The sequence below is a fragment of the Poecile atricapillus genome, chromosome 19 (genome assembly GCF_030490865.1).
Source record: "Poecile atricapillus isolate bPoeAtr1 chromosome 19, bPoeAtr1.hap1, whole genome shotgun sequence".
NCBI lineage: Eukaryota > Metazoa > Chordata > Aves > Passeriformes > Paridae > Poecile > Poecile atricapillus.
This window is the reverse complement of record NC_081267.1, coordinates 825,273-850,876: the sequence shown is the minus strand read 5'-3', so window position 1 is coordinate 850,876 and position 25,604 is coordinate 825,273. Positions and strand designations below refer to the sequence as shown.

The window sequence follows — 25,604 nt, the reverse complement described above, 5'->3', positions numbered from 1 at the left end:
ACCACCAAAAAACCACCCAAAAAAACACCCCAAAAACAACCAAAAAACACCCCTAAAATACCCCAAAAATACCTAAAAATGCCCCAAAAAACCACCAAAAATACCCAAAAAATACCCCAAAAAAACACCCAAAAATCACCCAAGAAACACCTCAAAATCACCCAAAACACCCCAAAAACACCCGAAAAATACCCCCAAAAAACTCTGAAAACAACCAAAAAATATCCAAAAAATACTGAAAAACACCCAAAAATCACCCAAAAATCACCCAAAAAACACCAAAAAAACCACCTAAAAACACCCCAAAAATCACTGGAAATGCCCCAAAATCACCCAAAAAAAACCCCCAAAAATTCCCCCTAAAATTTCCAATTTTCCCCAGAATTTTCCAGATTTTCCTTGGAATTTTCCCCGTTTTTTTTGGAATTTTCCAGGAATTTTTCCTGGATTTTTCCAAAATTTTCCAGATTTTTTTGGAATTTCCCAAAATTTTTCAGATTTTCCCCAGATTTTCCTCAGAATTTTCTGGAATTTTCCCAGACTTTCCCCAAAATTTTCCAGAAATTTCCCGGAATTTTCCTTAAATTTTTCCCAGATTTTCCAGAATTTTCTGGAATTTTCCCAGATTTTTCTGGAATTTCCTTGAAACTTTCCTGAAATTTTCCAGGAATTTTCCCAGAAATTTCCAGAATTTCCCAGAAATTTCTGTGAATTTTCCTGAATTTTCCCTGGAACTTTCTAAGATTTTTCTGGAATTTTCTTGGATTTTCCCAGAATTTTCCCAGTTTTATCTGGATTTTTTTTCCAGATTTTTTCCCAGATTTTTTTCCCGGATTTTTCCGGAATTTTCCTGGATTTTTTCCCTGGATTTTTCTGGAATTCTCCGGAATTTCCCCCAGATTTTTCTGGAATTTTCCTGGATTTTCCCAGGATTTTTCCGCAATTTTCCCAGGATTTTCCTGGAACTTTCCCGGATTTTTCCCCGGGATTTTTCCAGAATTTTCCCTGAAATTTTCCTGGATTTTCTCTGGATTTTTCCAGAATTTTGCCCGGATTTTTCCTGGTTTTTCCCCGGAATTTTCCCTGGGATTTTTCTGGATTTTCCCAGGAATTTTCCTGGATTTTTCCGGAACTTTCCAGGGATTTTTCCTGGGATTTTTCTGGAATTTTCCAGAATTTTCCCGGATTTTTCCGGAATTTTCCAGGGATTTTTCCAGAATTTTTCCTGGAATTTTCCCGGATTTTTCCGGAATCTTCCCCAGAATTTCCCCCAGATTTTTCTCAGAATTTCCTGGAATTTTCCCAGAATTTCCCCAGAATTTTTCCAGAAATTTCTGGGAATTTTTCCAGAATTTTCCCGGATTTTTCCAGAATTTTCCAGGATTTTTTCCCGGGATTTTTCTGGATTTTTCCCAGAATTTTCCCCGGATTTTCCTGGAATTTTTCCGGATTTTCCCTGGATTTTTCCGGAACTTCCCTGGGATTTTTCCTGGGATTTTTCCGGGGTTTTTCCCAGGATTTTTCTGGAATTTTCCAGGATTTTTTTCCAAAATTTTTCCCGGATTTTTCCAGAATTTTCCCAGGATTTTTCTGGCATTTTCCCGGATTGTTTTCTCTGGGATTTTTCCAGAATTTTCCTGGATTTTTCCCGCATTTTTTCCCGGATTTTTCTGGAATTTTCCCCAGAATTTCCCCAGAATTTTCCCAGGAATTTCTGGGAATTTTTCCAGAATTTTCCCCGGATTTTTCCTGGTTTTTCCCCGGAATTTTCCCGGCAATTTTCTTGGAATTTTCCTGGAATTTTCCAGAATTTTCCAAGATTTTTCCGGAACTTTCCAGGGATTTTTCCTGGGATTTTTCCAGAATTTCCCCCGGATTTTCCTGGAATTTTCCTGGATTTTTCCGGAACGTTCCCAGGATTTTTCTGGAATTTTCCCAGATTTTTTCCAGGATTTTTCCGGAATTTTCCAGGATTGTTTTCCCCGGATTTTTCTGGAACTTTCCCCGGATTTATCCAGAATTTTCCCTGGAATTTTCCTGGATTTCCCCTGGATTTCTCCGGAACTTTCCAGGATTTTCCCCAGATTTTTCTGGAATTTTCCAGAATTTCCCCCAGAATTTCCCCAGGAATTTCTGGGAATTTTTCTGGAATTTTCCAGAATTTTTCCCAGATTTTTCCCAGAATTTTCCCGGGATTTTTCCGGAACTTTCCGTGTCTTTCCCCAGCCTGCAGCTCCGGGACTCTGGATCTCCCCTCCCCCGCCCTGGGAGCCGTCACCGCCCTGGCCCGGGGGGGACCCCACCAGTTACAGGCACTGGGTGAGACTGGTTTGTACTGGTTTATACTGGGAGGGACTGGGAGGGGGAGAAATGGGGGAAAAACGGGAAAAAATGGGAAAATTTGGGGAAAAAATGGGGAAAAAAAGGGTTAAAAATGGGGAAGAAAGGGTTAAAAATGGCGGAAATGGGGGTTTGGGGTTACTGGTTTATACTGGTTTATACTGGGAGGGACTGGTTTGTACTGGGAGGAGATTTTGGGGAATTTTTGGGAATTTTTTGGGTTGAAAAATGGGGAAAAAAAGGGGAAAAATTGGGGAATTTTGAGTACTGGTCCATACTGGTTTGTACTGGGTTATACTGGTTTATACTGGTCCATACTGGTCTATACTGGTCCATACTGGTCCATACTGGTTTATACTGGTTTATACTGGTCCATACTGGTCTATACTGGTCCATACTGGTCTATACTGGTCCATACTGGTCCATACTGGTCCATACTGGTCCATACTGGTCTATACTGGTCCATACTGGTTTATACTGGTCTATACTGGTCCATACTGGTCCATACTGGTCCATACTGGTCCATACTGGTCCATACTGGTCCATACTGGTCTATACTGGTCCATACTGGTTTATACTGGTTTATACTGGTCCATACTGGTCCATACTGGTTTATACTGGTCCATACTGGTTCCAGAGGTGCTGGCGGCGCTGGGCCCGGCCGTGGTGGGGGAGGGGCTGCTGGAGGCTCTGGAGCGGGGGCTGGGCCTGGCCCCGGGGGACCCTGAGGCCACCAGGGTGAGGTGAGTGACGCAATTCCCGGAATTCCCGGAATTCCCAGAAATCCCAGAAATCCCAGAATTCCCAAAATTCCCGAAAAAAACCCCAAAATTCCCAAAATTCCCAAAAACCCCAAAAAACCCCAAAATTCCCCCCAAAAAACCCCCAAAATTAACCCAAAATTCCTCAAAACTCCCAAAATTCCCCAAAAATTCCCAAAATTCCCAAAAATTCCCCAAAACTTCCCAAAAAACCCCAAAATTTTTCAAAAATTCCCCAAAATTCCCCAAAATTCCCCCAAAATTTCCCAAAATTCCCCAAAAAACCCCAAAATCCCAAAATTCCCCCCCAAAAAATTCTGAAATTCCAAAAAAAAAACCCCAAAATTCCCAGAATTCCCAAAACTCCCCAAAACCCAAAATTCCCCCAAAATTTCCCCAAAATTCCCCAAAAATTCCCCAAAATTTCCCCAAAACTCCCCAAAAAACCCCAAAATTCCCCCAAAATTCCCCAAAATTCCCAAAAAAACCCAAAATTCCCCCAAAAAACCCCAAAAATCCCAAAATTCCCCCCAAAAAATCCTGAATTTCCAAAATTCCCCCAAAATTCCCCAAAAATTCCCCCAAAAAAACCCCAAAAACCCCAAAATTCCCCCACAAAATTCCTGAATTTCCAAAAAAAAACCCCCAAAATTCCCAGAATTCCCCAAATTCCCCAAATTTCCCCAGAATTCCCAAAAATTCCCCAAAATTCCCCCAAAAAACACCAAAAATCCCAAAATTCCTCCCCAAAAATCCTGAATTTCCAAAAAAATCCCCCAAAACTCCGAGATATTCCCAAAATTCCCAAAATTTCCCAAAATTCCCCAAAAAAACCCCAAAAATCCCAAAATTTCCCCCAAAAAATCCAGAATTTCCCTAAAAAAAGCCCCAAAATTCCCAGAATTCCCCCAAAAAAACCCAAAATTCCTGAAAAAATCCTGGAATTTTCCAAAAAATCCCAAAATTTCCAGAAAAACTCAAATTTCCCCCCAAAAAAATCCCAAAATTAAAAAAAAAACTCCCAGAAATTCCCCAAAAAAACCCAAAGTTCCCCAGAATTCCCAAAAAAACCCAAAATTCCCAAGAAGCCTCCAAAATTCCCCAAAAAATTCTGAGAATTCCCTAAAAAATCCCAAAAATTCCCCCCAAAAATCCTAAAATTCCAAAAAACCCCAAAAATTCCCCAAAAATTTTGAAAAATTCCAAATAAAACCCCAAAATTCCCCAAAAAACCAAAATTCCTAAAAAATTTCCTCAAAATTCCCAAAAAACCCCCAAAATTCCCAAAAAGCCCCAAAATTCCCTCAAAATTATCTCAAAATTCCAGGAAGAAAAATCCAGAATTCCCAAAAAGCCACAAAAATTTTTGGAAAAATTCCCCAGAATTCCCAAAAAAAAATCCCAAAAAATCCCCCAAAAATGGGAATTCCCCAAAAAAAACCCAAAAAATTCCCAAAATTCCCCAAATTTCCCAAAAAACCCCAAAATTCCCAAAAAACCCCAAAATTCCGGGAAAAATCCCCCGAAATTCCCCCCCAAAAAAATCCCCAGAAAATTCCCCTTGGCCACGCCCCCTCCCGCTAAGCCACGCCCACTCCCATTAAGCCACGCCCACTTTCCAACCAAGCCCCGCCCACTCCCATTAACCCTCAGCAATTCCCTTTAAGCCCCGCCCACTTTCCAATATAAGCCCCGCCCACTTCCTTATTTGGTCATGCTCGCCCCCTTTGGCCACGCCCACTCCCATTAAGCCCCGCCCATTTATCACTGAAGCCACGCCCACTCCTTTTAGGCCACGCCCCCTCCATTGAGCCCCATTCATTATCAAGCCCCGCCCACTCCCCTTTAGCCACGCCCCCTCCCATTAAGTGCCATTCACTGCTCAAGCCCCGCCCGCTCCCCTTTAGCCACGCCCACTCATCACTCAAGCCCCGCCCACTCCTTTTAAGCCACGCCCACTTCCATTAAGCCCCGCCCATTCACCATTCAAGCCCCGCCCACTCCTTTTAAGCCCCGCCCACTCCCATTAAGCCCCGCCCATTCGTCATTCAAGCCCCGCCCACTCCCCTTTTAAGCCACGCCCACTTTGTGCTTTGGCCCCGCCCCCTTTTCTGCTTCCCAGTTCATCCCAGTTCATCCCAGTTCAATCCCAGTCCATCCCAGTTCATCCCAGTTCATCCCAGTTCAATCCCAGTCCATCCCAGTTTATCCCAGTTCAATCCCAGTCCATCCCAGTTCATCCCAGTTCAATCCCAGTTCATCCCAGTTCAATCCCAGTTCATCCCAGTTCATCCCAGTTCAATCCCAGTTCATCCCAGTTCATCCCAGTTCATCCCAGTTCATCCCAGTCCATCCCAGTTCATCCCAGTTCAATCCCAGTTCATCCCAGTCCCTCCCAGTTCATCCCAGTTCAATCCCAGTTCAATCCCAGTTCATCCCAGTTCAATCCCAGTTCATCCCAGTTCAATCCCAGTTCATCCCAGTTCATCCCAGTTCAATCCCAGTTCATCCCAGTTCATCCCAGTTCAATCCCAGTTCAATCCCAGTCCATCCCAGTTCAATCCCAGTCCATCCCAGTTCATCCCAGTTCATCCCAGTTCAATCCCAGTTCAATCCCAGTTCATCCCAGTTCAATCCCAGTTCATCCCAGTTCATCCCAGTCCATCCCAGTTCAATCCCAGTTCATCCCAGTTCATCCCAGTTCAGCCCAGTTCATCCCAGTCCCTCCCAGTTCATCCCAGTTCAATCCCAGTTCAATCCCAGTTCATCCCAGTCCATCCCAGTTCAATCCCAGTTCATCCCAGTTCAATCCCAGTTCAATCCCAGTTCAATCCCAGTTCATCCCAGTTCAATCCCAGTTCATCCCAGTTCAATCCCAGTTCATCCCAGTTCATCCCAGTTCAATCCCAGTTCATCCCAGTTCATCCCAGTTCATCCCAGTTCAATCCCAATTCATCCCAGTCCATCCCAGTCCATCGCAGTCCATCCCAGTTCAGTCCCAGTTCATCCCAGTTCATCCCAGTCCATCCCAGTTCATCCCAGTTCAATCCCAGTTCATCCCAGTTCATCCCAGTTCATCCCAGTTCATCCCAGTTCAATCCCAGTTCATCCCAGTTCAATCCCAGTCCATCCCAGTCCATCCCAGTTCATCCCAGTTCAGCCCAGTTCATCCCAGTTCAATCCCAGTCCATCCCAGTTCATCCCAGTTCAATCCCAGTTCATCCCAGTTCAATCCCAGCTCAATCCCAGTTCAATCCCAGTTCATCCCAGTTCATCCCAGTCCATCCCAGTTCAATCCCAGTTCATCCCAGTCCATCCCAGTTCAATCCCAGTTCATCCCGGTTCAATCCCAGTCCCTCCCAGTCCCTCCCAGTCCCCTCCCAGTATAAACCAGTTCCTCCCAGTTTGCAGCTGCTGTCGTCGGTCTCGGAGCTGTTGGGGGAGGGGGCGGGGCCTGTCCTGCCCCGGGCGCTGCCGCTCCTGCAGGGGGCGCTGTGTCCCCCCCAGCCCCCTGTGAGTACTGGTTTATACTGGTTTATACTGGTTTATACTGGTTTGTACTGGTTTATACTGGTTTATACTGGTTTGTACTGGTTTATACCAGGTTTGGGCTCTGGGGTTACTGGTTTCAACTGGTTTGGACTGGGAGGGGGTTCTGGGGTTACCGGGAGGGGGTTGGGGGTGAACTGGGGATGGGTTTGGGGTTACTGGTTTGTACTGGTTTATACTGGTTTATACTGGTTTGTACTGGTTTGTACTGGTTTGGGCTCTGGGGTTACTGGTTTAGACTGGTTTGGACTGGGAGGGGACTGGGAGGGGCTTAAAGGGTTAAAAATGGGGGGAGTTGGGGTTAAAGGAGGGGTTTTGTACTGGTTTGTACTGGTTTATACTGGTTTGGGGTTACTGGTTTATACTGGGAGGGAACTGGGGTGTTACTGGTTTATACTGGTCTATACTGGTTTATACTGGTTTATACTGGTTTATACTGGTTTATACTGGTCTATACTGGTCCGTACTGTCTTGTTCTGGTTTATACTAGTTTATACTGGTCCATACTGGTCCATACTGGTCTATACGGGTTTATACTGGTCTATACCAGTTTATACTGGTCCATACTGGTTTGTACTGGTCCATACTGGTCCATACTGGTCCATACTGGTCCATACTGGTTTATACTGGTCCATACTGGTCCATACTGGTCCATACTGGTCCATACTGGTTTATACTGGTTTATACTGGTTTATACTGGTTTATACTGGTTTATACTGGTTTATACTGGTCCATACTGGTTTATACTGGTCCATACTGGTCCATACTGGTTTATACTGGTCCATACTGGTCCATACTGGTTTGTACTGGTCCATACTGGTTTATACTGGTCCATACTGGTTTATACTGGTCCATACTGGTCCATACTGGTCCATCCTCCTCCCCATCCCCCCCCAGCCCCCCGCCGAGGCTCCTGATTGGCTGCTCCATCTCCACGACGACGCCGAGGGGGCGGAGCCCATGGACGATGACGTCACCGCCTGGGAGGAGCCATTGCCGTGAGGAGGGGGCGGGGCCAGGGCCGGGTGGGCGGGGCTTAGAAAAAGGGGCGGGGCCAGGGCCGGGTGGGCGGGGCTTAGAAAAGGGGGCGTGGCTTAAAGGGGGCGTGGCTTAGAGGAGGGGGCGTGGCTTTGGGGGAAGTGGGCGGGGCTTACGGAGCCAGCAATGCCCATTTATGGTCATGGCCACGCCCCCTCACAGGGCGGAAGTGGGCGGAGCCTTCCCCGGATTGGCCGAGGCGGCGCTGGGGACGCTGGGGGAGCTGGCGGAGAACTGCGGGTAACTGGTTTATACTGGTTTATACTGGTTTATACTGGTTTATACTGGGAGGGACTGGTTTATACTGGTTTATACTGGTTTGGACTGGTTTGGACTGGGAGGGAGTGGTTTATACTGGTTTATACTGGTTTAGACTGGTTTAGACTGGTTTAGACTGGTTTAGACTGGTTTCTACTGGTTTGGACTGGTTTGGACTGGTTTATACTGGTTTATACTGGTTTATAATGGTTTATATTGGTTTCTGCTGGGGGGGACTGGGAGGGACTGGTTTATACTGGTTTATACTGGTTACACTGGTTTATACTGGTTTAGACTGGTTTATACTGGTTTTTACTGGGAGGACTGGGAGGGACTGGTTTAGACTGGGAGGAATTGGGAGGGACTGGTTTATACTGGTTTATACTGGTTACACTGGTTTATACTGGTTTAGACTGGTTTATACTGGTTTTTACTGGGAGGACTGGGAGGGACTGGTTTAGACTGGGAGGGATTGGGAGGGACCGGTTTATACTGGTTTATACTGGGAGGGATCGGGAGGGATTGGGAGGGACTGGTTTATACTGGTTTGGAGTGGTTTATACCGGTTTATACTGGTTTATACTGGTTTATACTGGTTTATACTGGTTTATACTGGTTTGGAGTGGGAGGGACTGGTTTATACCGGTTTATACTGGTTTATACTGGTTTATACTGGTTTATACTGGTTTATACTGGTTTGGAGCTTGGGGTTACTGGGATGAACTGGGAGGGAACTGGGAGGAGGTTTGGGGTTACTGGTTTATACTGGGAGGGGTCGCGGGTTTGAACTGGGAGTTACTGGAGGGGCAGCTACTGGTTTATACTGGTTTATACTGGTCCATACTGGTCCATACTGGTTTATACTGGTTTATACTGGTCCATACTGGTTTATACTGGTTTATACTGGTTCATACTGGTCCATACTGGTTTATACTGGTTTATACTGGTTTATACTGGTCCCCAGCTCCGCCTTCCTGCCTTACCTGGAGCCCAGCCTGGCGGCCATCTTGGATCTGACCCAGGTGAGCCCTCCCAGTCCAAACCAGTTCATCCCAGTTCATCCCAGTTCCCTCCCAGTTCAATCCCAGTTCCCTCCCAGTCCATCCCAGTCCATCCCAGTTCATCCCAGTTCCCTCCCAGTCCATCCCAGTCCATCCCAGTCCCTCCCAGTTCAATCCCAGTCCATCCCAGTCCATCCCAGTCCATCCCAGTTCCCTCCCAGTCCATCCCAGTTCCCTCCCAGTCCATCCCAGTCCCTCCCAGTCCATCCCAGTTCACTCCCAGTTCATCCCAGTTCCCTCCCAGTCCCCTCCCAGTCCAAACCAGTAACTCCCAGTCTCTCCCAGTTCCCCCAGTCTGAGGTCAGAGCCGCCGCCTTCGAGGCCCTGGGGAGCCTCTGCTGCTGCGGGAGGGGCCGGGAGCCGCAGACTGGTTTGTACTGGTTTATACTGGTTTATACTGGTTTGGGCTGGGAGGGGCTGGTTGGGGCTGGGAGGGGACTGGGAGTTACTGGTTTTTACTGGGAGGGAACTGGGATGAACTGGGATAAACTGGGAGGGATTGGGAGGGGTTTGAAGAGGTCTGGACTGGTCCATACTGGTTCATACTGGTTTATACTGTTCCATACTGGTTTATACTGGTTTATACTGGTCAATACTGGTTTATACCAGTCCATACTGCTTTATACTGGTCCATACTGGTTTATACTGGTCCGTACTGGTTTGTACTGATTTATAGTGGGCCATACCAGTTTATACTGGTTTATACTGGTTCATACTGGCCTATACTGGTTTATACCGGTCCTTACTGGTTTATACTGGTTTATACTGGTCCATACTGGTCCATGCTGGTCTATACTGGTTTATACTGGTCCATACTGGCCCATACCGGTCCATACTGGTCCATACTGGTTTATACTGGTCCATACTGGTCCATACTGGTTTATACTGGTCCATACCGGTTTGTACTGGTTTATACTGGTCCATACTGGTCCATACTGGTTTATACTGGTTTATAGTGGTCCATACTGGTTTATACTGGTTTATACTGGTCTATACTGGTTTATACTGGTCCATACTGGTTTATACTGGTTTATACTGGTCCATACTGGTTTATACTGGTCCATACTGGTCCATACTGGTTTATACTGGTCCATACTGGTTTATACTGGTCCATACTGGTCCATACTGGTCCATACTGGTTTATACTGGTCCATACTGGTTTATACTGGTTTATACTGGTCCATACTGCTTTGTACTGGTTTGTACTGGTTTATAGTGGGCCATACCAGTTTATACTGGTTTATACCGGTTCTTACTGGTTTATACTGGTCCATACTGGCCCACACTGGTTTATACTGGTCCATACTGGTCCATACTGGTCCATACTGGTCCATACTGGTTTTGCAGGCCCCACCCCCGCCCAGCACGGGGCTCTCCGGGCTCTCCTGCAGGGGCTGAGGGCGGAGCCGGAAGTGGGCGGGGCCTTGGGGGCGGTGGGCGGGGTCGGGCGGATCCTGCAGCCCCCAGGCCACGCCCCCAAGGAATGGCTGGAGCCCATTGGCCAAGCCCTGTGTGACGTCATCGCTGGGGAGGTGAGGGGGCGGGGCTTAAACCGAAGGGGGCGGGGCTTAAACCAAAGGGGCGGGGCTTAAACCGAAGGGGGCGGGGCTTAAACCGAAGGGGGCGGGGCTTAAACCGAAGGGGGCGGGGCTTGAAGCTCATTTTAAGGAGTTGTGGGCGGGGTTTAATGGGGTGGGCGTGGCCTTTGGGGGTTGTGGGCGGGGTTTAACGGGGTGGGCGTGGCTTAAAAGGCTTGTGGGCGGGGCTTAATGGGGTGGGCGTGGCCTAAAGGGGTTTGTGGGTGGGGTTTAATGGTGTGGGCGTGGTCTAAAGGGGTTGTGGGCGGGGTTTAATGGACTGGGCGTGGCCTGTGGGGATTGTGGGCGGGGTTTAGTGGGGTGGGCGTGGCCTGTGGGGGTGGTGGGCGGGGTTTAACGGGTGGGCGTGGCCTATGGGGGTTGTGGGCGGGGTTTAATGGGGTGGGCGTGGCCTGTGGGGGTTGTGGGCGGGGTTTAATGGAGTGGGCGGGGCTTAAGAGGGTGTGGGCGGGGTTTAATGGGAGTGGGCGTGGCCTAAAAAGGATCTGGGCGGGGTTTAATGAAGTGGGCGTGGCTTAAAGGGGTTGTGGGCGTGGCTTAATGGAGTGGGCGTGGCCTAAAGGGGTTGTGGGCGGGGTTTAATGGGGTGGGCGTGGCCTAAATGGGTTATGGGCGGGGGTTAATGGGTGGGCGTGGCCTAAAGGGTTTGTGGGTGGGGTTTAATGGGGTGGGCGTGGCCTAACTCGCCCCTCCCCCCCCTCCCCAGATCACCTGCCTGAGGCGCCGGGGGGACGACGATGACGAGGATGAGGTGGGGGAGGGGCGCCCAGTTCGTTCCAGTTCATCCCAAAAACCCCAAATCCCCATCCCAGTTCATCCCAGTTCCTCCCAATTCCTCCCAGTAACCCCAAAACCCCATCCCAGTCTGTCCCAGTTCATCTCAGTAACCCCAAATCCCCTCCCAGTTCCTCCCAGTTCCCTCCCAGTAACCCCAAATCCTCTCCCACTTCCTCCCAGTTCATCCCAGTAACCCCAAATCCCCTCCCAGTTCCTCCCAGTTCATCCCAGTAACCCCAAATCCCCTCCCAGTTCCTCCCAGTTCATCCCAGTAACCCCAAATCCCCATCCCAGTTCCTCCCAGTAACCCCAAAACCCCATCCCAGTCCGTCCCAGTTCCTCCCAGTTCATCCCAGTAACCCCAAATCCCCTCCCAGTTCCTCCCAGTTCATCCCAGTAACCCCAAAACCCCATCCCAGTCCATCCCAGTTCCTCCCAGTCCCTCCCAGTAACCCCAAATCCCCTCCCAGTTCCTCCCAGTTCCTCCCAGTTCCTCCCAGTAACTCCAAATCCCCTCCCAGTTCATCCCAGTTCCCCCCAGTAACCCCAAATCCCCATCCCAGTCTGTCCCAGTTCATCCCAGTAACCCCAAAACCCCATCCCAGTTCCTCCCAGTTCATCCCAGTAACCCAAAATCCCTGTCCCAGTTTAACCCAGTAGCTGCAAATCCTCTCTCAGTCCCTCCCAGTTCCTCCCAGTTCATCCCAGTAACCCCAAATCCCCATCCCAGTCCATCCCAGTTCATCCCAGTAACCCCAAATCCTCTCCCAGTTCCTCCCAGTAACCCCAAATCCCCTCCCAGTCCATCCCAGTTCCTTCCAGTAACCCCCAATCCCCTCCCAGTCTGTCCCAGTTCATCCCAGTAACTCCAAATCCCGTCCCAGTTCCATCCCAGTTCCCTCCCAGTAACCCCAAATCCCCATCCCAGTTCCTCCCAGTTCATCCCAGTAACCCAAAATCCCTGTCCCAGTTTAACCCAGTAGCTCCAAATCCCCTCCCAGTCCCTCCCAGTTCCCTCCCAGTAACCCCAAAACCACATCCCAGTTCCTCCCAGTTCATCCCAGTAACCCCAAATCCCCTCCCAGTTCCTTCCAGTTCTTCCCAGTAACCCCAAAACCCCATCCCAGTCCATCCCAGTTCCCTCCCAGTCCCTCCCAGAACCCCATCCCAGTTCATCCCAGTTCCCTCCCAGTAACCCCAAAACCCCATCCCAGTCCGTCCCAGTTCCTCCCAGTTCATCCCAGTAACCCCAAAACCCCATCCCAGTCTGTCCCAGTTCATCCCAGTAACCCCAAATCCCCTCCCAGTTCCTCCCAGTTCATCCCAGTAACCCCAAAACCCCATCCCAGTTCATCCCAGTTCCTCCCAGTTCCTCCCAGTAACCCCAAAACCCCATCCCAGTCCATCCCAGTTCCTCCCAGTAACCCCAAATCCCCTCCCAGTTCATCCCAGTTCATCCGAGCAACCCCAAATCCTTTTCCCAGTTTCTCCCAGTCCTCTTCCGGTCCCCTCCCAGTTCCCTCCCAGTAACGCCAAATTCCCATCCCAGTCCCTCCCAGTTCCCTCCCAGCTCATCCCAGTCCCTCCCAGTAACCCCAAATCCCCTCCCACTTCCTCCCAGTTCCTCCCAGTAACCCCAAAACCCCATCCCAGTCCATCCCAGTTCCTCCCAGTTCATCCCAGTAACCCCAGAACCCCATCCCAGTCCGTCCCAGTTCCATCCCAGTTCATCCCAGTAACCCCAAAACCCCATCCCAATCCATCCCAGTTCATCCCAGTTCCTCCCAGTAACCCCAGAACCCCATCCCAGTCCGTCCCAGTTCCTCCCAGTTCATCCCAGTAACCCCAAAACCCCATCCCAGTCTATCCCAGTTCATCCCAGTAACCCCAAATCCCCATCCCAGTTCATCCCAGTCTCTCCCAGTTCATCCCAGTAACCCCAAATCCCTGTCCCAGTTTAACCCAGTAGCTCCAAATCCCCTCCCAGTTCATCCCAGTCCCTCCCAGTAACCCCAAATCCCCATCCCAGTTCATCCCAGTTCATCCCAGTAACCCCAAATCCCCTCCCAGTTCCTCCCAGTTCCCTCCCAGTAACCCCAAACCCCCATCCCAGTCCCTCCCAGTTCCCTCCCAGTAACCCCAAATCCCCTCCCAGTTCCTCCCAGTTCCTCCCAGTAACCCCAAAACCCCATCCCAGTCCGTCCCAGTTCCTCCCAGTTTCTCCCAGTTCATCCCAGTAACCCCAAATCCCCTCCCAGTTCATCCCAGTCCCTCCCAGTAACCCCAAAACCCCATCCCAGTCCATCCCAGTCCATCCCAGTCCCTCCCAGTAACCCCCAGTCCCCCCCAGACCTCCCAGCGCGCCGAGCTCCGCGAAGCCGCCTCCGATTGGCTGCCGGAACTGGGCGCGGCCATGGCCCGAAGCCAAACAGGAAATGACGTCATCAACCCCGGAAGGGGCGTGGCTTTCCCGCCCCACCTCTTCCGCCGCATCCTCCCCTCCCTATTGGCCGCTTTGGCTGACCCCGCCCACCCGGGGGCGCGGTCGTGGGCGGGGGCCGTGATTGGTCAGCTGGGCCACGCCCTGGGCGAGGAGGCCACGCCCTTTTTACCGGATTTGGTTCCCGCGTTCCGATTGGCCGTCGGCGACGCCGAGCCCGAGGTCAGGTCCAACGCCTTCTACGCCATTGGACGGATCGGGGAGGCGCTGGGACACGCCTACCACGAGTATCCACCAATCAGGGGAGGGGGAACCCCGCCCACATTCCCATATAAGGAAAAATCCCATTGGAATTTCCATATAAGGTTAAGCCCCGCCCACATTCCCATATATGGATAAACCCCGCCCACATTCCCATATAAGGAAAAATCTAATATTTCCATATAAGGTTAAGCCCCGCCCACATTCCCATATAAGGTTAAGCCCCACCCCCATTCCCATATATGGGTAAACCCCGCCCACATTCCCATATAAAGTTAAGCCCCGCCCACATTCCCATATATGGATAAGCCCCACCCCCATTCCCATATATGGATAAGCCCCACCCTATTTCCATATAAGGTCAAACCCCACCCCCATTTCCATATAAGGAAAAATCCAATAGAAATTTCCGTATAAGGTTAAACCCCGCCCACATTCCCATATATGGCCAAGCCCCACCCACATTTCCATATAAGGAAAAATCTGAAATTTCCATATAAGGATAAACCCCGCCCACATTCCCATATAAGGAAAAATCCCATTGGAATTTCCACATAAGGTTAAACCTTGCCCACATTCCCATATAAGGAAAAATCCAATTGGAATTTCCATATATGGATAAGCCCCGCCCACGTTCCCATATATGGCAAAATCTCATTGGAATTTCCATATAAGGTTAAACCCCGCCCACATTCCCATATATGGATAAACCCCCATTTCCATATAAGGTTAAGCCCTGGCCACATTCCCATATAAGGTTAAACCCCTCCCACATTTCCATATAAGGAAAAATCGCATTGGAATTCCCATATATGGATAAGCCCCGCCCACATTCCCATATATGGATAAACTCCGCCCACATTGCCATATAAGGCCAAGCCCCGCCCCCATTCCCATGTAAGGCCAAGCCCCGCCCCCATTTCCATATAAGGCCAAGCCCCGCCCCATTCCCATATAAGGTTAAACCCCGCCCACATTCCCATATAAGCAAAAATCCAATTGGAATTCCCATATAAGGTTAAGCTCCGCCCACATTCCCATATATGGATAAGCCCCACCCCCATTTCCATATAAGGCAAAATCCCATTGGAATTTCCATATAAGGTTAAGCCCCGCCCACATTCCCATATAAGGAAAAATCTGAAATTTCCATATAAGGTTAAACCCCACCCACATTTCCATATAAGGCCAAGCCCCGCCCACATTCCCATATATGGATAAACCCCACCCCCATTCCCATATATGGCAATATCAGGTGGAAATTTCCATATAAGGTTAAGCCCCGCCCACATTCCCATATATGGATAAACCCCATTTCCATATAAGATTAAGCCCCGCCTCCATTCCCATATAAGCCCTGCCCCATTCCCATATAAGCCCTGCCCCATTCCCATATAAGCCCCGCCCCCATTCCCATATAAGGAAAAATCTTATTGCAATTTCCATATAAGCTTAAGCCACGCCCACATTCCCATATATGGATAAACCCCGCCACCATTCCCATATAAGGTTAAGCCCCGCCCCCATTCCTATATATGGATAAGCCCCACCCCCATTTCCATATAAGGCAAAATCCCATTGGAATTTCCATATAAGGTTAAGCCCCGCCCACATTCCCATATAAGGAAAAATCTAAAATTTCCATATAAGGTTAAACCCTGTCCACATTTCCATATAAGGAAAAATCTAATTGAAATTTCCATATAGGGTTAAGCCCCGCCCACATTCCCATATATGGTAAAATCCCATTGAAATTCCCATATAGGGTTAAGCCCCGCCCACATTCCCATATAAGGAAAAATCCCATTGGAATTCCCATATAAGGTTAAGCCCCGCCCCCATTCCCATATATGGATAAGCCCCGCCCCAATTCCCATATAAGGAAAAATCCCATTGGAATTTCCATATAAGGTCAAGCCCCACCCACATTCCCATAAAAGGTCAAACCCTGCCTCCATTTCCATATAAGGAAAAATCCCATTGGAATTTCCATATAAGGTTAAGCCCCACCTACATTCCCATATATGGATAAACCCCGCCCCCATTCCCGTATAAGCCCCGCCCCCATTCCCACATATGGATAAACCCCTCCTACATTTCCATATAAGGCCAAGCCCCGCCCCCATTTCCATATATGGATAAACCCCACCCATATTCCCATATATGGATAAACCCCACCCATATTCCCATATATGGATAAACCCCATTCCCCTATAAGATTAAGCTCCGCCCCCCCATTCTCATATAAGGTTAAGCCCCGCCCCCTTTTCCCATATAAGGTCAAGCCCCGCCCCTATTTCCATATAAAGCCAAGCCCCGCCCCCATTCCCACATAAGCCCCGCCCCATTCCCATATAAGCCTCGCCTCCTTCCCATATAAGCCCCACCCCCATTTCCATATAAGCCCCGCCCCTTTTCCCATATAAGGCCAAGCCCCGCCCCCATTCCCATATAAGCCCCGCCCCATTTCCATATAAGGCCAAGCCCCGCCCATTCCCATATAAGGCCAAGCCCCGCCCCATTCCCATATATGGATAAACCCCATTTGCATATAAGGTTAAGCCCCGCCCCCATTCCATATAAGCCCCGCCCCCTTTTCCCATATAAGGCCAAGCCCCGCCCCCATTCCCATATAAGCCCCGCCCCCATTCCCATATAAGCCCCGCCCCATTCCCATCTAAGCCCCGCCCCATTCCCATATAAGGCCAAGCCCCACCCACATTTCCATATAAGGAAAAATCTGAGATTTCCATATAAGGTTAAACCCCGCCCACATTCCCATATAAGGAAAAATCCCAATGGAATTTCCATAGAAGGTTAAACCCCGCCCACATTCCCATATATGGATAAGCCCCGCCCCATTCCCATATACGGTTAAACCCCGCCCATATTCCCATATATGGATAAACCCCATTCCCCTATAAGATTAAGCCCCGCCCCCCCATTCCCATATAAGGTTAAGCCCCGCCCCCAGTCCCATATAAGCCCCGCCCCATTCCCATATAAGGTTAAACCCCGCCCCCATTCCCATATAAGTTCAAGCCCCGCCCCCATTCCCACATAAGCCCCGCCCCATTCCCATATAAGCCCCGCCCCCATTTCCATATAAGGCCAAGCCCCGCCCCATTCCCATATAAGCCCCGCCCCCATTCCCATATAAGGTCAGGCCCCGCCCCATTCCCATATAAGCCCCGCCCCTTTCCCATATAAGGTCAAGCCCCGCCCCTTTTTCCTTAACCCCGCCCCCAGGGGGGCGTGGCCGGGGGCGGAGCTTTGCTGCCGCGCCCTGGGGGAGGGGGGGGAGGGGCCGGGCCGGGTGCGGGACAACGTACTGGGAGCACTGGTGAGACAGCGGGGGGCGCCACTGGGACAGGTACGTACTGGTTTGTACTGGTTTATACTGGTTTGTACTGGTTTGGACTGGTTTATACTGGTTTGGACTGGTTTGGACTGGTTTGGACTGGTTTATACTGGTTTGGACTGGTTTATACTGGTTTGGACTGGTTTGGACTGGTTTATACTGGTTTGGACTGTTTTATACTGGTTTGGACTGGTTTATACTGGTTTATACTGGTTTATACTGGTTTGGACTGGTTTGGACTGGTTTATACTGGTTTGGACTGGTTTGGACTGGTTTGGACTGGTTTATACTGGTTTGTACTGGTTTGTACTGGTTTGGACTGGTTTATACTGGTTTATACTGGTTTGGACTGGTTTATACTGGTTTGTACTGGTTTATACTGGTTTATATTGGTTTGGACTGGTTTATACTGGTTTGGACTGGTTTGGACTGGTTTGGACTGGTTTATACTGGTTTGTACTGGTTTATACTGGTTTGTACTGGTTTATACTGGTTTATACTGGTTTATACTGGTTTGGACTGGTTTATACTGGTTTATACTGGTTTGGACTGGTTTATACTGGTTTGGACTGGTTTATACTGGTTTGGACTGGTTTGGATTGGTTTGGACTGGTTTATACTGGTTTGGACTGGTTTATACTGGTTTGGACTGGTTTATACTGGTTTGGACTGGTTTGGACTGGTTTATACTGGGAGGGACTGGTTTGGACTGGTTTATACTGGTTTGGACTGGTTTGGACTGGTTTGGACTGGTTTATACTGGTTTATACTGGTTTGGACTGGTTTGGACTGGTTTGGACTGGTTTATACTGGTTTATACTGGTTTGGACTGGTTTGGACTGGTTTGGACTGGGAGGGGGGCTGGGGGTTACTGGTTTATACTGGTTTGGACTGGTTTATACTGGTTTATACTGGCTTGGACTGGTTTGGACTGGTTTGGACTGGGAGGGGGGCTGGGGGTTGCTGGTTTATACTGGGAGGGCACTGGTTTGAGCTGGGGGGCTACTGGGAGGGACTGGGAGGGTTTGGACTGGTTTGAACTGGTTTATACTGGTTTATACTGGTTTATACTGGTTTATACTTGTCCATACTGGTCCATACTGGTCCATACTGGTCTATACTGGTCCATACTGGTCCATACTGGTCCATACTGGTTTATACTGGTCCATACTGGTCCATACTGGTTTATACTGGTCCATACTGGTTTATACTGGTCCATACTGGTCCATACTGGTCCATACTGGTTTATACTGGTCCATACTGGTTTATACTGGTCCATACTGGTCCATACTGGTTTATACTGGTCCATACTGGTCCATACTGGTCCATACTGGTTTATACTGGTCCATACTGATCTATACTGGTCCATACTGGTCCATACTGGTCCATACTGGTCCCCAGGTGCTGCCGCTGGTGCTGGGGGCGCTGCCCCTGCAGGAGGATTTTGAAGAGGAGGAGCCGGTGCTGAGGTTCCTGCTGGGGGCGGGGCCTGAGCGGGTGAGGCCACGCCCACAACTCCCCTCATTTGCATAAAACCCGGGAAATTTGCATAAAACCCGGGAAATTTGCATAAACCCGGGAAATTTGCATAAAGATCGTGAAATTTGCATAAAAATCGCTGAAAATTTGCATGAAACCCGGGAAATTTGCATAGAACCCGGGAAATTTGCATACAACCCGGGAAATTTGCATACAACCCGGGAAATTTGCATAAAACCCGGGAAATTTGCCTAAAATACGGGAAATTTGCATAAAACACGGAAAATTTGCATAAAACACGGGAAATTTGCATAAAAACCGGGAAGCTTGCATAAAGATAGTGAAATTTGCATAAAAATCGTGAAATTTGCATAAAAATCGCTGGAAATTTGCATAAAATATTGGAAAATTGCATTTAGATTGAGAAATTTGCATAAAAGTCGGGTAATTTGCATAAAGATTGTGAAATTTGCAAAAAAATAGCTGGAAATTTGCATAAAAGTCGGGTAATTTGCATAAAACCCAGAAAATTTGCATAAAGATAATGAAATTTGCATAAAAATCGCTGGAAATTAGCATAAAGTTTGGGGAATTCGCATTAAAATGGGGTGATTTGCATAAAGTCACAGTGAATTGGTATAAAGGTCATGGAATTTGCATAAAAGTCAGAGAAATTTGCATAAAAATCACAGGAAATTTGCATAAAAATCACAGGAAATTTGCATAAAAACCGTGGAAATTTACATAAAAATCAGGGGAAATTTGCATAAAAATCAGTAAAAAATCTGCATTAAAAATCACACGAAATTTGCATAAAACTCAAGGAAAATCTGCATAAAAATCCAGGAAAATTTACATAAAAATTGGGAGAAATTTGCATAAAAGTCACAGGAAATTTGCATAAAAATCTGGGAAAATTTGCTTTAAAATTAAATTTAAATTAAATTCAATAAAATTTAAAAAGATTTTACAGGAAAATCAAAGGAAATTTAAATAAAAATCATTAAAATATTGCAGAAAAATCTGAGTAATTTGCATAAAAATCAAGAAATTTGCATAAAAAGAGAAATGAGAAATTTGCATGAAAATGCAACTAAAAGTCGGTGGAATTTGCATAAAAATCAAAGTAAATTTGCATAAAAATTTGAGAGTTTTTGCATAAAAATATCAGGAAATCTACATAATAATTAGGATAAATTTGCATAAAAATTAGTTAGAATTTGCATAAAACCACGGAAAATTTGCATAAATTCACAGGAAATTTGCATTAAAAATCTGGAAAAATTTGCATTTAAAAAATCGCAGTAATTTGCATAAAAATTACAAAAAATTTGCATAAAAGTCAGAGGAAATTTGCATAAAATTGTAGGAAATACTTGCATTAAAATCAGGAGAATTTGCATAAAAATAACTCAAAATTTGCATAAAAATTTGGAAATTTCCATAAAATCCCCCAAAAATCCCAAAATTTTCTTAAAATTCCCCAAATTCTTCCCAATTTCTCCCCCAAAAATTCCTAAAATTTCCCAAAAATCCCTAAAAATTTCCAATTTTCCAAAGTCTCCCAAAAAATTCCAAAATTTCCCCAAAAATCTCAAAAAATTCCCCAAAATTCCCCAAAAATCCCCAAAAATTTTCAAAATCCCCCAAATTTTGCCTAAAAATTCCAAGAAATTTCCCAAAATTCCCAAAATTTCCCCCAAATTCTCCAAATTCTTCCCAATTTCTCCCCAAAAATTCCAAAATTTTCCCAAAAATCCCAGAAAATTTCAAATTCCTTGGAATTCTCCCTAAAAATTCCCAAAATTTCCCCAAAAATTCCAAAAAATTCCCAAAAAATTCCAAAAAATTCCAAAAAATTCCCCAAAAAATCCCAAAAAAATCCAAAAAAATCCCAAAAATTCCCAAAAAAATCCCAAAAATTCTCCAATTTCCCCAAAAATCCCAAATTTCCCAAATTCCTGGGATTTGATCCCAATTTTCCCTCCCCAGCTCCTCCCCCACCTCCCTGAGCTCGTCCGCGGCGTCGGCCCCGCCCTGGCCCAGAACCGGCTGGATCCGGGTGAGGAAAATCCGGGAATTCCGGGAAAATCTGGGAATTTTGGGGGAAATTTGGGAATTTGGGGGGAAATTTGAGAATTTTGGGGGAATTTTGGGGGAATTTTGGGGAAAAATTGAGGGAAAATTGGGATTTTTTGTGAGAATTTGGGAATTTTGGGGGAATTTTTTGAGAAAATTTTGGGGAAATTTGGGAATTTTTGGGGAATTTGGGAATTTTGGGGGAATTCTGGGGAAATTTGGGAATTTTGGGGGAATTTTAAGGATATTTGGAGGGAAAAATTGAGGGAAAATTGGAATTTTTTTGGAGGGAATTTGGGAATTTTGGGAGAATTTTTGGGGAATTTTTTTGGGATTTTGGGGGAATTTGGGAATTTTGGGGGAATTTTGGGGAAAAATTGAGGAAAAATTGGGATTTTTTGTGAGAATTTGGGAATTTTGGGAGAACTTTTGGAGAAAATTTTGGGGAAATTTGGGAATTTTTGGGGAATTTTGGGGGAATTTGGGGGAATTTTAAGGGGATTTGGGGGAAAATTGTGGGAAAATTGGGATTTTTTGGGAAAAAATTTGGGAATTTTGGGAGAATTTTTGGAGAATTTTTTGGGGAATTTTGGTGGAAATTTGGGAATTTTGGGAAATTTTGGGAATTTTGGGGGAATTTTGGGGGAATTTTAAGGAGATTTGGGGAAAAAGTGAGGAAAAATTGGGATTTTTTGGGGGAAATTTGGGAATTTTGGGAGAATTTTTTGGGGAATTTTTTGGGAATTTTGGGGAAATTTGGAAATTTTGGGGAAATTTGGGAATTTTGGGGGGAAATTTGGGAATTTTGAGGAAATTTGGGAATTTTGGGGGAATTTTGGGGGAATTTTGGGGAAAAACTGAGGGAAAATTGGGATTTTTTGTGAGAATTTGGGAATTTTGGGGGAATTTTTGGAGAAAATTTTGGGGAAATTTGGGAATTTTTGGGGAATTTGGGAATTTTTGGGGAATTTTGGGGAAATTTTGGGAATTTTGGGGGAATTTTAAGGAGATTTGGGGGAAAAATTGAGGGAAAATTGGGATTTTTTGGAGGGATTTTGGAAATTTTGGGAGATTTTTAGAGGAAATTTGGGAATTTTGGGTGAAATTTGGGAATTTTGGGGGAATTTGGGAATTTTCAGGGAATTTTTGGGTCGTTTTAAGGGGATTTTGGGGAAAAAATAGGGGAAAAATTGGGATTTTTTGAGGGAAATTTGGGAATTTTGGGAGAATTTTTGGGGAATTTTTGGGGAATTTTGGTGGAATTTGGGAATTTTGGGGGAATTTTGGGGAAATTTGGGAATTTTGGGGGAATTTTGGGGAAATTTGGGAATTTTGTGGAAATTTGGGAATTTTTTTGGGGAAATTTGGGAATTTTGGGAGAATTTTTGGGGAATTTTGGTGGAATTTGGGAATTTCTGGGGGAAATTTGGGAATTTTGGGGGAATTTTTGGGTCGTTTTAAGGGGATTTTGGAGAAAAATTGGGATTTTTAAGAGAATTCGGGGGAAAATTGGGATTTTTGAGGGAATTTGGGAACTTTGGTGGAAATTTGGGAATTTTGGTGGAAATTTGGGAATTCTGGGGGAGTTTTTGGGTCACTTTAAGGAGATTTTGGGGTAAAATGGGGATTTTTTAGAAGGAATTTGAGGGAAAATGGGAATTTTGAGGAAATTTGGGAATTTTGGGGGAATTTTAAGGGGATTTGGGGGAAAAAATAGGGGAAAAATTGGGATTTTTTGGGGGAAATTTGGGAATTTTGGGAGAATTTTTGGGGAATTTTTTGGGAATTTGGTGGAAATTTGGGAATTTTGGGAATTTTGGGGAATTTTGGGGGAAATTTGGGAATTTTGGGGGAATTTTAAGGAGATTTTGGGGAAAAAGTGAGGAAAAATTGGGATTTTTTGGAGGGAATTTGGGAATTTTTGAGGAATTTTTTCAGAATTTTGGGGAAATTCGGGAATTTTTGGGGAATTTTGGGAATTTTGGGGGAATTTTGGGGATTTTGGGGGAATTTGAGAATTTTCAGGGAATTTTTGGGTCGTTTTAAGGGGATTTGGGGGAAAAAATAGGGGAAAAATTGGGATTTTTTTGGGGGAAATTTGGGAATTTTGGGGGAATTTTTGGGGAAATTTTGGGGAAATTTGGGAATTTTGGTGGAAATTTAAGAATTTTGGGGAAATTTGGGAATTTTGGGGGAATTTTGGGAGAATTTTGGGGGAATTTTAAGGAGATTTGGGGGGAAAATTGAGGAAAAATTGGGATTTTTTGGAGGGAATTTGGGAATTTGGGGAGAATTTTGGGGGAATTTTGGGAGAATTTTGAGGAAATTTGGGAATTTTGGGGGAATTCGGGAATTTTGGGGGAGTTTTTGGGTCGTTTTAAGGGGATTTTGGGGTAAAATTGGGATTTTTTAGAGGTAATTTGAGGGAAAATGGGATTTTTGAGGGAATTTGGGAATTTTTGGGGAAATTTGGGGAATTTTGAGAAAATTTGGGAATTTTGGGGTCGTTTTAAGGGGATTTTGGGGGAAAATTGAGGAAAAATTGGGATTTTTTGTGGTAATTCCGGAAAAAATGGGAAAATCTTGGTTTAGAGGGGGAAAAATTGGGATTTTGGGGAAATTTTGGGAATTTGGGATCATTTTGGACATTTTTTAGTATAAAAATGGGAATTTTAGCCAGAAAATTTGGGAATTTTGGTTGTTTAGGAGAGATTTGGGATAAAAATTGGGATTTTTGGGGGAAATTTTGGATTTTTGGGGGAAAATTTGGGATTTTTTGGCGGGAATTTGTTGGAAAATCGGGATTTTTTGGGGGAAATTTGGGAATTTTGGGATCATTTGTGGGAATTTGGGAATTTTGGAGAGAATTTCGAGAAAATGGGGATTTTTTAATGGATTTGGGGAAAAATTTGGGGTTTTTTGGAGGAATTTTGGGGAAAAATTGGGATTTTTGGTGAAATTTGCGAATTTTGGGAGAATTTTGGGAAATTTGGGGGAAAATTGGGATTTTTTGAGGGAAAAACGGGATTTTTGTAGGGAAAACTTGGGAATTTTTGTTGTTTCGGGGAAATTTGGGAGAAATTTGAATAAAATTTGGGAATTTCAGGAAAAAATTCCGGATTTTTTGCTGCTTTTTTCCTCATTTTTGGTCACTTCCGGTTTTGCTCCCTTTGGCCCCGCCCCCTTTCAGCTCTCAGCCAATCCCTGCTCGAGTTGCTCCGGGAAATGGGCGTGGCCGACCCTCAGCGCTTCCGGGTGGGCGTGGCCTCGTTGGACCCCGCCCACGCCGCCATCTTGGTGCGACTTTTGGATGACGTCATCGGCGGCCAATAAAAACGCTGGGAGGGGAAAGGGGGCGTGGTTTATTCCGGAAGTGGGCGGGGCTTGGGGAATTCCAATGGATTTGGGGGGAAAAATTCCGGGAATTTGTTAAATTGGGAGGGAAATTCCCCAAAATTCCAAAATTTTCCCAAAAAAATCTTAAAAATTCCCAAAAAATTCCCAAAAAATTCCCAAAAAATTCCAAAAAAATTCCCAAAAAATTCCCAAAAAATTCCCCAAAATTCCAAAAAAATTCCCAAAAAATTCCCCAAAAATTCCCCAACAATTCCCCCAAAATTCCCCAAAATAAACACAAAATCCCCCCAAAAATCCCATAAAAATTCCCAAAAAATTCCCCAAAATCCATTAAAAATAACCCAAAAATTCCAAAAACTTCCCCATAAAAATGAACCCAAAATTCCAAAAACTTCCCCAAAAAATTCCCAAAAAAAACCCCCAAAAAAATCCCAAAAAATTCCCAAAAAATTCCAAAAAAATCCCCCAAAAATTCCCCAAAATTCCCAAAAATAAACACAAAATTCCCTCTCAAAATTCCCATAAAAATTCCCAAAAAATTCCCCAAAATCCATTAAAAACAACCCAAAAATTCCCAAAAATTCCCCGTAAAAATGAACCCAAAATACCCAAAAATTCCCATTAAAATTCCCCAAAAAAAACCCTTAAAAATAACCTTGGAATTCCCAAAAATTCCTTAAAAATAAACCCAAAATTCCCATAAAATTTCCCCAAAAAATTCACCTTAAAATTGAACGAAAAAATTCCTAAAAACTCCCAAAAAATTATCCTTAAAAATAAACCCAAGATTCCTAAAAAAATTCCCCTAAAAATTCCCAAAATCCCCTAAAAATAAATCCCAAAATTCCCAAAAATTCCACCCAAAATTTTCCCGCCAAAATTCCCAAAAATCCCTTAAAATAACCCCAAAATTCCCAAAAATTCCTCCCAAAAAATCCATAAAAATAAACCCAAATTTTCCCAAAATTCCGCCAAAAAATCCCCAAAAATTCACCCCAAAATTCCCTCCAGAAATTCCCAAAATTTCCAATTTTCCCAAAGAAATTCCCAATTTTTTACCCAAATTTTCCCCAAAATTCTCCTAAAATTCCCCAAAAAAATTCCAAAAAAATCCAAAAAATTCCCCAAAAAATTCCCAAAAATCCCCAAAATTTCCCCAAAAATTCCCAAAAAATTCCCCAAAAATTCCCAAAAAAATTTCCCAAAAATTCCCCCCAAAATTCCCCAAAATTCCAAAAAAAATCC

The 25,604-nt window shown here is 45.6% G+C and overlaps 2 protein-coding genes across 2 annotated transcripts in view; both read left to right on the top strand.

Annotated features, from left to right (window-relative positions):
• LOC131586318 (importin-4-like) overlaps positions 1–3,128 on the top strand; it is a 32,084-nt gene extending 28,956 nt beyond the window's left edge. The window contains exons 14-15 of the mRNA XM_058853146.1: positions 2,227–2,319; positions 2,978–3,128. Of these exons, the coding sequence (XP_058709129.1) occupies positions 2,227–2,319; positions 2,978–3,087 (203 nt within the window). The 3' untranslated portion in view covers positions 3,088–3,128. The remainder of the gene's footprint in view (positions 1–2,226; positions 2,320–2,977) is intronic.
• A 3,368-nt stretch (positions 3,129–6,496) lies between these two features.
• LOC131586370 (importin-4-like) lies at positions 6,497–24,403 on the top strand. The gene is made up of 12 exons (XM_058853206.1): positions 6,497–6,613; positions 7,548–7,648; positions 7,851–7,928; positions 8,911–8,968; positions 9,293–9,377; positions 10,355–10,539; positions 11,312–11,356; positions 13,733–14,109; positions 17,333–17,456; positions 18,846–18,941; positions 20,916–20,985; positions 24,193–24,403. The coding sequence occupies exons 2-12, from the start codon at positions 7,611–7,613 to the stop codon at positions 24,333–24,335; spliced, it is 1,299 nt and encodes a 432-aa protein (XP_058709189.1). The 5' UTR covers positions 6,497–6,613; positions 7,548–7,610; the 3' UTR covers positions 24,336–24,403.
• The last annotated feature ends 1,201 nt before the right edge of the window (positions 24,404–25,604 follow it).